Source organism: Haplochromis burtoni, unplaced genomic scaffold (assembly GCF_018398535.1).
Source record: "Haplochromis burtoni strain Fernald_Lab_line unplaced genomic scaffold, NCSU_Asbu1 Contig_118, whole genome shotgun sequence".
Taxonomy (NCBI): domain Eukaryota; kingdom Metazoa; phylum Chordata; class Actinopteri; order Cichliformes; family Cichlidae; genus Haplochromis; species Haplochromis burtoni.
The window spans coordinates 201,235-213,666 of record NW_024582479.1 but is presented as its reverse complement, the minus strand read 5'-3'; the positions used below and the strand labels follow the sequence as shown (position 1 = coordinate 213,666).

The following is a 12,432-nucleotide window of genomic DNA, read 5'->3' as shown; positions in this document are numbered from 1 at the left end:
CCTGTTATTAGAGTTAGTGTGTGTGCGATGCCCGCAGTTGTATGTGTCCTGACGGCTGCGTCTTGTTTGTAGTATTTATGGTGGTGGTTTGTCTGGCGCTCCGCGGTGTGTCAGTATGTTGTGGGTCTTCTTGACGGCGTGGCGGTGCTTTTTTTGTTGTCTCCAGCAGGTGAGGCCAGTCGGTGGAAGACGCGAGCTGAGCAGGCTGGAGGCTGACTTTCGGGGTGTTTGTATCACGGGAGCGGCAGTTAGCATCTTGGATGGAGTAACTGATCGGACTATGGGTCACGTTTGGGTAGATCACGACACGGTTGAGTCTGGTGGGTGATGTCTGGGCCACTGGTTTGGCGTGTTGGTGTGGAGTGTTGTGGGTTGTGTTTTGATTGGTGTAGCTTCTGGGTGGACTGGGTTGGGTGTTTGTGTGTTGGTTGTGGGTAGGTTATGTGTGTGTGGGCGGGTGGTTGTTATGTTTTTGGATTTGTTTTTGTTGTTTTTTGTTTCAGTCGAGTTGTTTTGTTTTGTTATTGTGATCGGGCGATCGGATTTTTTCGTTTTTTTTGTTGTTTTGTTTTGTGTTGGGGGTTTGTGCTGTTGGTGGGGGGGGTGGAGGGGGTTGCGGTTGTTTGGGGTGGGTTATTTCTGGCTGTTTGTTTTGTTGTGTGGGTGTTGGTTGTTGGGGTTGGGTTTTGTTGGGGGTTCCGGGGTTTTTTCATGTTGGGTGCATAGGGTGCCGAGTTGGGTGTGCTATCTTGCGCGTTCTGTGAGTTCCTTTGTGGTGGGCTTCGCGCACTGGCGTGGGACTAGCGCGTGTGGTTTTTTTGTGGTGTGGGGCTTGGATTTGTGGGGTTGTTTTTCGTGTGTGGGGGTGTTCGATCGGGGGGGTTGGGGGGGTGGGGGGCGTGGCGGGTTTTGGTGGGGTTGGGGTTGTTCGTGCTGCGGCTTTTTGGTGCTTGGTGTGCGTCGGCGGTGGGGGTGGGGGTTGACCGTGAGTGGTGGTGTCGGTGGTGGTTGGTTTGTCGCGTTTTTGTTTCTGTGGCGTGCAGGGGTGTTGGGGGCGGTCTGGTGGATGTGGGGGCGCCGAGGCGTGGGGCACAGGTATCCGGGTGGTGACAGAAATGATCCCGCCCGAGTCGAGTTACGTTGTTGGTATCTGGGTTTGGTGGTTTGTCTGTTTTGGGCGGGGGGGGGGTTGTGAGTTGCTGTCGTTTGTGAGGATGAAATTTGCGATGTATGTGGTCGGTGTGTGCGGCCGAGGGGAAGGGGAGGGTGTAGTTGGGGATGATTCGAGGTCGTTTGATCGGAGAGGCGCAGATATTCGGAGGCTGTTGGGCGTTGTATGGTAGTGGGGGATGGGGTGGGGGGAGGTGGGGGGTAGTCCCGGGTTGGGAGGTGGAAGGTTTCGGGCGGGTCTGGCGTTGGGCGGGGTGTTGGCCTAATCGGCGGAAGGGGAGTAGAGTGCGGCGGAGTGGGCACGGGGGGTACGGACGGGGAGGGGGCGGGTGATGGGGGGCGTGCATGGGTCTGTAGGGAGATTTGGGTTTGTGGGCGGAGGGTCTATTTGGGCGGGGCTGGGTTTGGGATGGGTTACGGCTGTGATTAGATGGGGTTATTTGTGTTGGGGAGAGTTTTTCTGGTTTTGCTAGCGGATGCCATTCAGTGCAATTCGTTATACTCTGTTAGTGATGCGTTCTGGTTGGATTCGTGTTGTGTGATGTCTTTATACTTATCTCTATATACATGAGTGAGGTGGTGTGTTGACATGGATGTGCGTCGGGTGGGTATGTGTTAGAGTGTGTGGGCGTTTGGTATTGTTATCCACTCCCACGTGTTATCTCCTCGAGAGGGGCGACTGTTCTTCATGGCGAGGGAGTTCTGGTGCGCTGTGGAGGGTCCTTGCTGAGGGGGGGGTACGCGTGTCGCGTGAGAGGGTGCTGAGATCCGGTGGCGCAAGTGTCTGGGGTGTCGTTGGGTTGGGGTTGCGCTTTTGCGGCGGCTGCGTTTGTTTGTTGTGTGGTGCGTTGGTGATGGAGAGGGTGAAGGTGGATGATGATTCGTGTAGTTGTTCGTGTTTGGCGTTGATTTTTGTTCGGAGTACTTTGTGGGCTTTTATGGGTGTGGTGGTTCTGCCCGGAAGTGCTCTGTGGTGGTAGTGGGGGGGGGTTGGTATTCACAGGCCTGTAAGGAGCGGATGGATCGCCGAGGCTTCGCGAGGTTGTTGGCTGGCTCGGCAGCAGCGTTTTCTGTAGGGCTTGGGATGAGTTGGGTGGTGTCTTGACTTGATTCGTTGGCTGGTGGGTGGCGGTGCAGCGTTGGTGTGGGGGTGGGGGGTGAGGGGGTGTGCTGATGTAGGGGTGGATCTTTCGTGTGTGTTCTGTGTGGTGTGATCAGGCAGATTGGGTGGCATTCATTTCTGGGGCTTGTTGGAATGGTCTGGGAGGTTGTTGGGCGGCTGATCCGGTCTGGGTGGTTGGGGGTGATGCTGGGATGAGTGTAGGGCGTGTTGATGGCGTTTGCTGTTTGGCTCTGTTGGCTGCGAGGGTCGGGGGTGCCGTGAGCGGTCTTGAGTTAGGAGCAGCGGGTGTTCTGAGTGTGGACGGGTCCTGTTTTTTAGTGTGTTGTTTTTGAGGGGATTATGGTAGGATGAAGGCAGTGTCTGGTGACGGAGTTGTGGCGGGCGTCGTTGCAGTGTCTGAGGGTGGCAGGGCGTGGCAGGCGGTTATATACGAGCTACTGATTTGTTTGCCTGTATGTTGGGTTTGTGCGTGGGGGGGGTGGTGTGGATCTCTTTTGGTCGTGGGGTGAGGGGGAAGTGTATGTAGGTGAAGTTTGTGTGTGATGGTCTGGGGGGGGTGGGGTGAGTGTAGTGTTTATTGTTGGGGCCGTTGGTAGTGTGGTGCGCTGTGGCTCGTCAAGGAGTGTTCCGTTAGGGTGTTTGCGGAGTATAGTGGGTGGGGGGTTTTCAGGTTGTTAGTTTGTGTATTTACTTTCAGAGGCGTCTTTTGAGTTGTGCTGCTTTGTGCTGATGTTTAGTGTCTTTTTTTAGTTGCTGTTGGCTCTCCTGTACGTTTGGTCTGTTTTGGTTTCTTTAGAGCTTTTTGAGTTTAGGAGTCGGGTTTGTCATTGTGTTTTCTGGTGCCGTGCATGGCAATGTGTTCAGGTGGTATGGGGTGCGTGTGTTCGTGCTGTTGGGTTTTGTGTCAGTTGTGTCAGTGGAGTTGCTGTTGTGTTTTTGGTTCGAGTTGGGGTTGTTGTTGACGCGGGGTAGGTGGTCTGATGTGGTAGAGTGAGTGGCCGCGGGGCGCGTCGGGCTGATGTGCCTGTGGGTTTGTTTTTTGGTGGTGTTTTATGCTTGTATTTGGAGTCTGGGTGATTGGCTTTGTTAGTCGCGGCTGCTGAGGGTCGAGCGAAGTTGTCCTCGCACCTTGGCGAAGCGTTCATCTTCCATACACGTAGTCGTTGTCGAGACCGAGGTGCGCGAGGCTTGCGTCTGGTGAGTTCCATGAGGATTGGAGGCGAGGATGTTTCAGCTAGGTCAGGATGCGTCACTGATGGTGGGGGCATCGGTTTGGAGTGAATAGGTATTTGGGGGATGCTGGCTATGTTTGTGCAGCCATCTTTCACATATAGCGTTTATTGCTCTGGGCCTATTTGTTGGTTTCTTATTAACCGGCTCCAAGGACTGCCGCGAGGGGGGTGTGGGTGCCGGCGTAGCCGCAGGAGCTGCAGAGCCTCGGCCGTGTCGACGCGCCCTATCCGGCTGGTCGTGTGAGATAGTCTTCGAAGGCAATGACTCTGGGCTTCGCACGGAGAGGCTGTAGGATCCTCTCGTATGACCGTCACCTGCTGAATCATCGCCTTTTTAGTCGGAGCAGGTGCTCACCTTCCAACCTTTTATTCCGTCTGGTAACGATGTTTGAATGCCTGGGTTCGAGCGTTGAGTGCCGACGACGCGTATCACTCCGAGCGCGTCAGGTTTAGCCCGCAATGCTGCGCTCTGCGCACCTCCAGCCTTCATGCTCTTAGTCTCCATGGTCCAGTACTCCTTTCCTGATAGTCTGCTATCTGCAGCCAAGTGCGATCACAGTTGGCCTTTGGGTTCCAGGAGAGAGCGACCTCACTACAGAGGTGTGTCTAACGATGACGTTGACTGTGAGCTGGTTAGTATACTAGGCACACCACCAAGCAAGGGGTCATAGTACGTGGGTGGGTAGGAGGTTATATGGCCATCTCGGGGGATTGAGCTGCACATCACTGAGAGGGAAGTCCTAGCCTGCTGGGGTCATTTGTTGGCTTTGGGGATTTTTTAGTGTAGGGTTAAGGAAGTTTTCCGGCCGGTTCGACCATTCGCCAGCATGGTGTCTATTGAGTAACTGTTCGTGAGGGGTAGAGTGCTATAAGCTCCTGGAAACCCCAAGAAACTGTTCCTGGTTGTCTAGTGTTCAGTCTAGCGAGCATCGGCGAGCGGATGGCTTCAGCATTGTCATCGAGCGGAGCTCGACTGGCGAGGACTCGTGAGGAGGTTCCGTTTGCGCAACGCCAGCGGTGAGCTGACTCAGGTGCGATGGCCGCGGTGATTGGAGTGCTCAGCTTTGGCCCGATGTCATGTGGGTTGTGATTTGATGCCTCTATGTTTTCCGGTGTCAGCGGAGAGCCCGGCAGCTCGCGAGCCGGAGGAGCTCAGCGAGCCGGAGGAGCTCAGCTTGCCCGAGCAGGAGCTCAGCGAGCCGGAGGAGCCCGCACCGCCAGCTGAGGAGCTCAGCGAGCCGGAGGAGCCCGCACCGCCAGCTGAGGAGCTCAGCGAGCCGGAGGAGCTCAGCTTGCCCGAGCAGGAGCTCAGCGAGCCGGAGGAGCTCGCGCCGCCAGCTGAGGAGCTCAGCGAGCCGGAGGAGCTCGCCTTGCCCGCGGAGGAGCTCGGCGAGCCGGAGGAGCTCGCGCCGCCAGCCGAGGAGGAGCTCGGCGAGCCGGAGGAGCTCGCGCCGCCAGCCGAGGGAGCTCGGCGAGCCGGAGGAGCTCCGCGCCGCCAGCGGAGGAGCTCGGCGAGCCGGAGGAGCTCGCGCTGCTGGAGGGAGCTCGGCGAGCCGGAGGAGCTCGCGCTGCGCCGAGCCGAGGAGAAGCTCGGCGAGGATAGTGATGCTCTTGAGCTGAGCCGGTCGGTAGTGCTCGCGGTGTTGGGGCCAGCCGTGAAGTGTGGTACGTGCTCGCTGGGTCGTGTCCGTGAGCGGGGAGAAGCAGTAGGTGGGTAGCGCGCCGCTCAGGTTTCTTTTATGCGTCCGGACGTTTCTTCGATGTAGAGTCCCCATCGAACGCGAGGCTGGCACCTCAAGCCAGTCGTTGGTCCTCGCTGAGGCGCTCCTTCACTGCTGTGCCATGCATCTGTTCCTGCATCCGACGTCAGCTGGACCAGCCGCGTCATGGACCTGGTGCCCACGCCTCGGCTGTTGCTAGGGTGAGGCGTAGGGTCAGCGCTGACTTTGCGGGCATTTGGCGAGGCGACTGGTTTGGTGGCGCCCCTGCCTGATCCCGCGGGGGAGTTGGTGGTGGCTTGGAGACCTCATGGACGGCTGACACCGGTAGGAGGAGTCAGCGACGGCCTGGTGGTGTGGTGTGACCTTACTTCTTTTGGTTACATTCGTGTATTTTTGCTCTCTTCAGTAATTGCAATGATTAAGTTTAGATCTTTTTTTCCTTGATTTCTGAGTACTTATATTACTGGACCTGTTCGGCAAGGCTCACGTGATGTAATATCTCTGACGTTCTTCCCGGCACTTCGGTCGCCCTTTTCATTCCTTCCATTTTCAATTGCATCCACCTATTCTATGATCGGTATGTCCCGCCTTCCGTGGGCTGTAGTTACTTCCCTCCCCCGTTCTGCGCCGTCTTGCTTAATTATAGGCCCTCTCCCCCTTCTTTCCTCTCCCCATCCTTGCCGCGTCGTTGTCACACCCGCTACACCGACTCTCTGCACATGGTTTACTTTGCCGCGTTTCCAGTCCGTTTTCCCGCCCTCCTCCCGCCCGACAGCTTTCGTGCACGGTTCCCCTGCTCTTCTTTGGCCTCGCAGTGGGCTCATCTCTGTGCTTGTTCCTTGCAGGGCCGCCGTCAGCCGAACAGCGCCGAGTATTGTCTGTTGGCTTTGCGCCTTGCCAACCCGGCCGAGTACATTTACACGGACTCAGCTTATGCCTTTGGAGCAGCTCATGTGGAGCTGGCCCAATGGAGAAGAGCAGGATTCAGGACAGCAGATAACGCACCAATCTGCCACAAAAAGGAAATGGAGGAACTTGAGCAGGCCTTGGCAGATCCAGAGGAGGTGAGCATCATAAAATGCAAAGGCCACTCCTCAGGGACTGGCATGGTGGCCAGAGGAAATCAGGAAGCCGATCGAGCTGCAAAAGAGGCAGCGGGTTATAAAGCATCACGACAGATGGTACAAATAACAGTGGAGGAAGAACGAGGCGTCAACATGCTACAGGAAGCCAGGAAGGCTCAAGAGGAGGCGGCCCCAGAGGAAAAGGGCATTTGGAAGAGTCGAGGAGCCTGGGAAGAAGGAGGTCTCTGGCGAGGACCTGACGGTCGACCAGTGTTGACAGCAAACTTGGCAAAACAGAAGATTGCTGAAGCGCACGGCCTTGGACATGTAGGTGTCGCCCAGATGGGGAGACATCTGTGCCATTGGTGGCATCCCTTTTTGAAGGATATGATCAAGGAGAAGGCCAGGTCGTGTCTGATCTGTGGGAGGCACAATCCAAAGCCAGTGATTAAACCAGAGGCAGGTAAGTTCCCCATTCCAGAAAGACCAGGTGAAGAGATTGTCATTGACTACACTGACATGATTGACCCAGGCCCAGGAGGAGTTCGATACCTACTGGTAAGTGTCGATGCTTTGACGGGCTGGCCTGAGGCATGGCCAACCAAGAGGGAGGATGCAAAAAGTGTGATTAAGTGTTTAATCAATCATTACATCCCCCGCCATGGTTTCCCGAAGCGGATTAGGTCCGACAATGGGACTCATTTTAAAAACAAAGATTTGGCAGAGGTAGAACAGAAGCTGGGGTTGCAACATAGATTTGGCACTGTATATCACCCTCAGTCGCAGGGAAAGGTAGAAAGAATGAATTTAAATCTGAAGAATAAAATTGCTAAAATTTCTGCTCACACGGGGCTAAATTGGGTAGCAGCCCTGCCAATTGCATTGATGATAATAAGATGTTGTGTTAATCAATCCACAGGTTTCACACCATATGAGCTGTTGACAGGACGACAGTTTCCAGGTCCTTGGACAACAGTTCCAGCGGAAGAGAGTGTAAAAAGTAACAGAAAACACATTGAATGTTGGAAAGAATTAAAAGCTCTTGTGTCTAGTTTCACACAACAGGTTGGAGAAGGGGTGAAAGCGGAGGACAGGTCCATCCCCGATGCCAAGGCGGTGTGGCTGAAGGTCATTAAGCGAAAGTGGAGAGACCCGAGGTGGACCGGACCCTTCGAAGTAACTGCCCGAACCACCAGTGCGGTCCGTCTGAAGGGGAAAGGTGAAACCTGGTTCCATTGGTCTCAGTGTGCAGCCGCGGACGAGAGCTTGCTGGAGCTAAGCTCCACCCCAACCAATACAGGGGGGAACATAGAGGCAGAATAATCCTCTCCCCCTGTACAACGGTCCTCCTCAGTAGTCTAACCTGAGTCGAGGTGAAGAAAGAAGAGGAGCGACATACGTCAAGTATCAATTCATTTATTTCAGGCTCCTAAATAGACTAGGGCTCTAGTCTAAGTATTTGATAGTTTAAAGGAATTTTAATAGTTTTGTACGTAAATCACATACTTTTATACTTATAACTTTATATTCTTATTACGTAGCTTAGAGTAAAAGTAAAACGAGCCTGGGACCATCATGAAATTGTGGGAAAATTGGAAAATAACGGGGGTGTTGGGGTTAATAAGTGTTATAACGTGTCTCTTTGTTTTTTGGCAGACAGGTGAATTGCCCAGACGCAGAGGTCTATCCACTCCAGAGCCCGAACCGATCAAATCGTCAAAAAAAGTCAAGCGTGCGGTTGGTTCAGGTGGGGATGATGGGTGTCTCCAAGCTACTGGCGGGGTCGAGTTTGGGTATGTTAATGGGTCAACAACGGCGTTCACATTCGATTTGTGTGAGGTAATTAAATGCTCGGGTGACGGTAGTAGCTGGAGAACATATAATGTGTGGGTTTGTTATCATCCAATGATGTGTTACCCTAAGTCGGTGTGGGGCCCAGCATGGGATAGTGACATCTACACTTATGTAACGGATCAGTGGTGTTCTTGGCAGGACGTGGTCGCGTGGACAGGAGTAGGATGGCAGCCAACAGTGCCACCGGCCCTTGAAGGAATAGCTATTCAGAGAGATTATTCAGTTACAAAAAACCCTGTCACTCTTTCCCTAGGACCATGGAGTGAACTCCCTGAATCTGGGTTTGATGGAGGTGCGTTTTATCTAGGAGTAGGGGTAGATAAAGTAGGGACAGATCCATTTGGGTTAATTCGGGTGAATTTATTTAATCCCAGGTCTAACCGCTGGGGAATGATTCTGCACTGAATCTCACGGAGCAAATGGATCCCTTAGAGACAGTTACATACAAGGACCCAGAAGAGAAATGGTTTGTTGCCACTGATTATACTAGGTTAAAACCTCAGGAGTTGATAGAGCGTGCCACAGGTTTCGGAGATAGGAATCTTTGGTTAGATTGGGTGGCTCAAAATGCTAAAGAGCAGAATGTGGTTGATTGTGTTGCTTGTGCTACCGCTCGACCTCATTTGTTTACTGAACCCGCTCCTCTGTATCCAGAGGATGAGTGGGGTTATAATTGCATGCTGAGATTAACTAGAGAGGCGGTCGATGCAGGTAACTGCACCACTTTGTCAGGTTTATATCCGCCAATTGATAAACGTACACGACCAGGTTCATTCACGCCAAAACGAGATAATTATACATGTTTTGAGTTCTCTACAGACACAGTGAGATTTAGAGTGGGGAGGATTGATCCAAGCTGGTGTCAGAGGACAATCACAGGTGTTGGGTAATCTGGTGAGCAGGGCCATAGCTTCTGGTTCAGCTGGGTCAGCTGGTCCGGAACATATGATGCCTTTGCGAGAAGCCGCCTGGACGGAGGAGTGACACAATATCTGGGTAAAGGTTGGCCTTTTTTCTAAAGGCCAAAGAGGAGGAGTGTGACCAGGAGATATTTTATTTTGTATTCTTATGATCACAGTTATAATCAGAAGTATCAATCATTAATCATTTACCATTGTTGAACCAGTTGACAGAATAATCTTTGAACCACATCTATGTTAATATTAATCTACACAGATTATCAGTACTTTAATCAGTCTATTGTTGTTCTGCATTATTCTTGTTATTTGCTTAAAGCTGTTTCACAGTTCTGTAACCACTCAGAAGCCTGTGGGTCCTGCTGGACCCTGCCTTAGTTCTATGTTCAGTTCTGCACGTACACAGGCCTTTAAAGAACTTGCACGCACTTATATAACTCACGCACGTTTACACACACACTTAGTAAGAATAGGAGGGTCGTCTGAGGACAGTTTTCTGATAGATATACTTTCACAAAAGGCACAAATGTAATACACACTTGTTTTTCTCTAAAAACTAGCAGTTCATGTCCATATTAGGTAAACTCTCTGAACAGGCCCAAACTGTTATCATTTCCAGTAAGGTCCAACTGTGTGACGTCATCACGGTAATATAAGCATGAAAAGCCTCCGCCCGGCGGAGATTGTTGATGTAAAACTGTTTTCCCCGCACTTCTGCGCAGAGTGTGTAATAAAGATCACTATTTTTGACACCTTACACGGACTCGGCTTGTTTTTCCTTCTTAACCAAACCGAACCAGACGTAACAACTGCTAGACCTCAGTGCAGCGTTCGATACTGTCGACCATAATATCCTATTAGAGTGATTAGAACATGCTGTAGGTATTACAGGTACTGTGCTGCAGTGGTTTGTATCATATCTATCTAATAGACTCCAATTTGTGCATGTAAATGGAGAGTCCTCTTCACACACTAAGGTTAATTATGGAGTTCCACAGGGTTCAGTGCTAGGACCAATTCTGTTTACATTATACATGCTTCCCTTAGGCAGTATCATTAGAAGACATAGCATACATTTTCACTGCTATGCTGATGACACCCAGCTCTATCTGTCCATGAAGCCAGATAACACACACCAATTAGTTAAACTGCAGGAATGTCTTAAAGACATAAAGACCTGGATGGCCGCTAACTTTCTGCTTCTTAATTCAGATAAAACTGAGGTTATTGTACTCGGCCCTGAAAATCTTAGAAATATGGTATCTAACCAGATTCTTACTCTGGATGGCATTACCTTGGCCTCCAGTAACGCTGTGAGGAACCTTGGAGTCATTTTTGACCAGGACATGTCCTTCAACGCACATATTAAACAAATATGTAAGACTGCTTTCTTCCATTTGCGCAACATCTCTAAAGTTAGAAATATCCTGTCTCAGAGTGACGCTGAAAAACTAGTTCATGCATTTATTACTTCCAGGCTGGACGACTGTAATTCATTATTATCAGGATGTCCAAAAAACTCGCTGAAAAGCCTTCAGCTAATCCAAAATGCTGCAGCAAGAGTCCTGACAGGGACTAGAAAGAGAGAGCATATTTCTCCTGTTTTGGCTTCCCTTCATTGGCTTCCTGTTAAATCCAGAATTGAATTCAAAATCCTGCTCCTCACATACAAGGTCTTAAATAATCAGGCCCCATCTTATCTTAATGACCTTGTAGTACCATATCACCCTATTAGAGCACTTCGCTCTCGCTCTGCAGGCCTACTTGTTGTTCCTAGAGTATTTAAAAGTAGAATGGGAGGGAGAGCCTTCAGTTTTCAGGCCCCTCTTCTGTGGAACCAGCTTCCAGTTTGGATTCGGGAGACAGACACTATCTCTACTTTTAAGATTAGGCTTCAAACTTTCCTTTTTGCTAAAGCATATAGTTAGGGCTGGACCAGGTGACCCTGAATCCTCCCTTAGTTATGCTGCAATAGATGTAGGCTGCCGGGGGATTCCCATGATGCATTGAGTTTTTCCTTTCCAGTCACCTTTCTCACTCACTATGTGTTAACAGACCTCTCTGCATTGAATCATATCTGTTATTAACCTCTGTCTCTCTTCCACAGCATGTCTTTTATCCTGTCTTCCTTCTCTCACCCCAACCGGTCGCAGCAGATGGCCCCGCCCCTCCCTGAGCCTGGTTCTGCCGGAGGTTTCTTCCTGTTAAAAGGGAGTTTTTCCTTCCCACTGTCGCCAAAGTGCTTGCTCATAGGGGGTCATATGATTGTTGGGTTTTTCTCTGTATCTATGAAGCGCCTTGAGGCGACTTTTGTTGTGATTTGGCGCTATATAAATAAAATTGAATTGAATTGAATTGAATTGGTACCTGGGTGTTCACCTGAATAATAAACTGGACTGGAGCCACAACACTGATGCTCTGTACAGGAAGGGTCAGAGCAGACTCTACCTGCTGAGGCGGCTGAGGTCATTTGGAGTACAGGGAGCGCTTTTAAAGACCTTCTATGACTCTGTGGTGGCATCTGTCATTTTTTACAGTGTGGTATGTTGGAGCAGCAGTTTATCGGCAGCTGAGAGGAAGAGGTTGGATAAACTCATCAGGAAGGCCAGCTCTGTTCTGGGATGCACCCTGGACCCAGTGCAGGTGGTGGGAGACAGAAGGACTCTGGCCAAAATAACATCTCTGATGGACAGAGTCTCCCACCCCATGCATGTAAATGTTGCTGAACTGCAGAGCTCCTTCAGTGACAGACTGCTGCATCCTCGATGCATGAAGGAGCGTTTCCGCAGGTCCTTCCTCCCTGCAGCTGTCAGACTGTACAATCAGAACTGCTCCCAACAAATAGATGTTTACATCTGCGCTGTAACTGCAATAATTTAATCAACCGATTCGCACTACAACCTGGTTTGCCTCTTATCTGTAGTTATTTTTATTTAATTTAATAACTGTACAGTACTCTCTGTTTATAGTAACCATTGTCCTTAATGTAAATATGTAAGAAAATTGTGTATGTTTCTGTTCTGTGTCCTGTGTACTGTTTGTTTGTATATGTGTCTTTCTGGCTGCTGTTACAACCAAATTTCCCCTTGTGGGACAATTAAAAGGTAATTCTGTTCTATTCTATTTTTCATTAAATGATATTATAGTTATAATTATGTTGCCCAAAGGGTTCATGGGAGAATTAAATGAAATGTCAGAGTTTAAAATTGTAATCCATTTTCATCAAAATGACTGAAGGTGAGCAAGGGTCAAAGGTCTAAATGTTTTCTGAATCAACAATGTTTACTGTCAGCTTATTTTTCCTCTTCAGAATTTGAGTACAGGGCAATCAGCCAGTCTATTAATAAAAAT

General features: G+C 50.5%; 1 protein-coding gene across 1 annotated transcript; it reads right to left on the bottom strand.

Annotated features, from left to right (window-relative positions):
• Positions 1–800: 800 nt before the first annotated feature.
• LOC121815016 (extensin-like) lies at positions 801–1,517 on the bottom strand. The gene has a single exon (XM_042223717.1). It carries the CDS (start codon positions 1,515–1,517, stop codon positions 801–803), a length of 717 nt encoding a protein of 238 aa, XP_042079651.1.
• Positions 1,518–12,432: the final 10,915 nt, after the last annotated feature.

Excerpts from the sequence above, each read along its gene's own strand:
- LOC121815016 (XM_042223717.1), bottom strand. The coding sequence starts at position 1,517 with ATGCACGCCCCCCATCACCCGCCCCCTCCCCGTCCGTACCCCCCGTGC.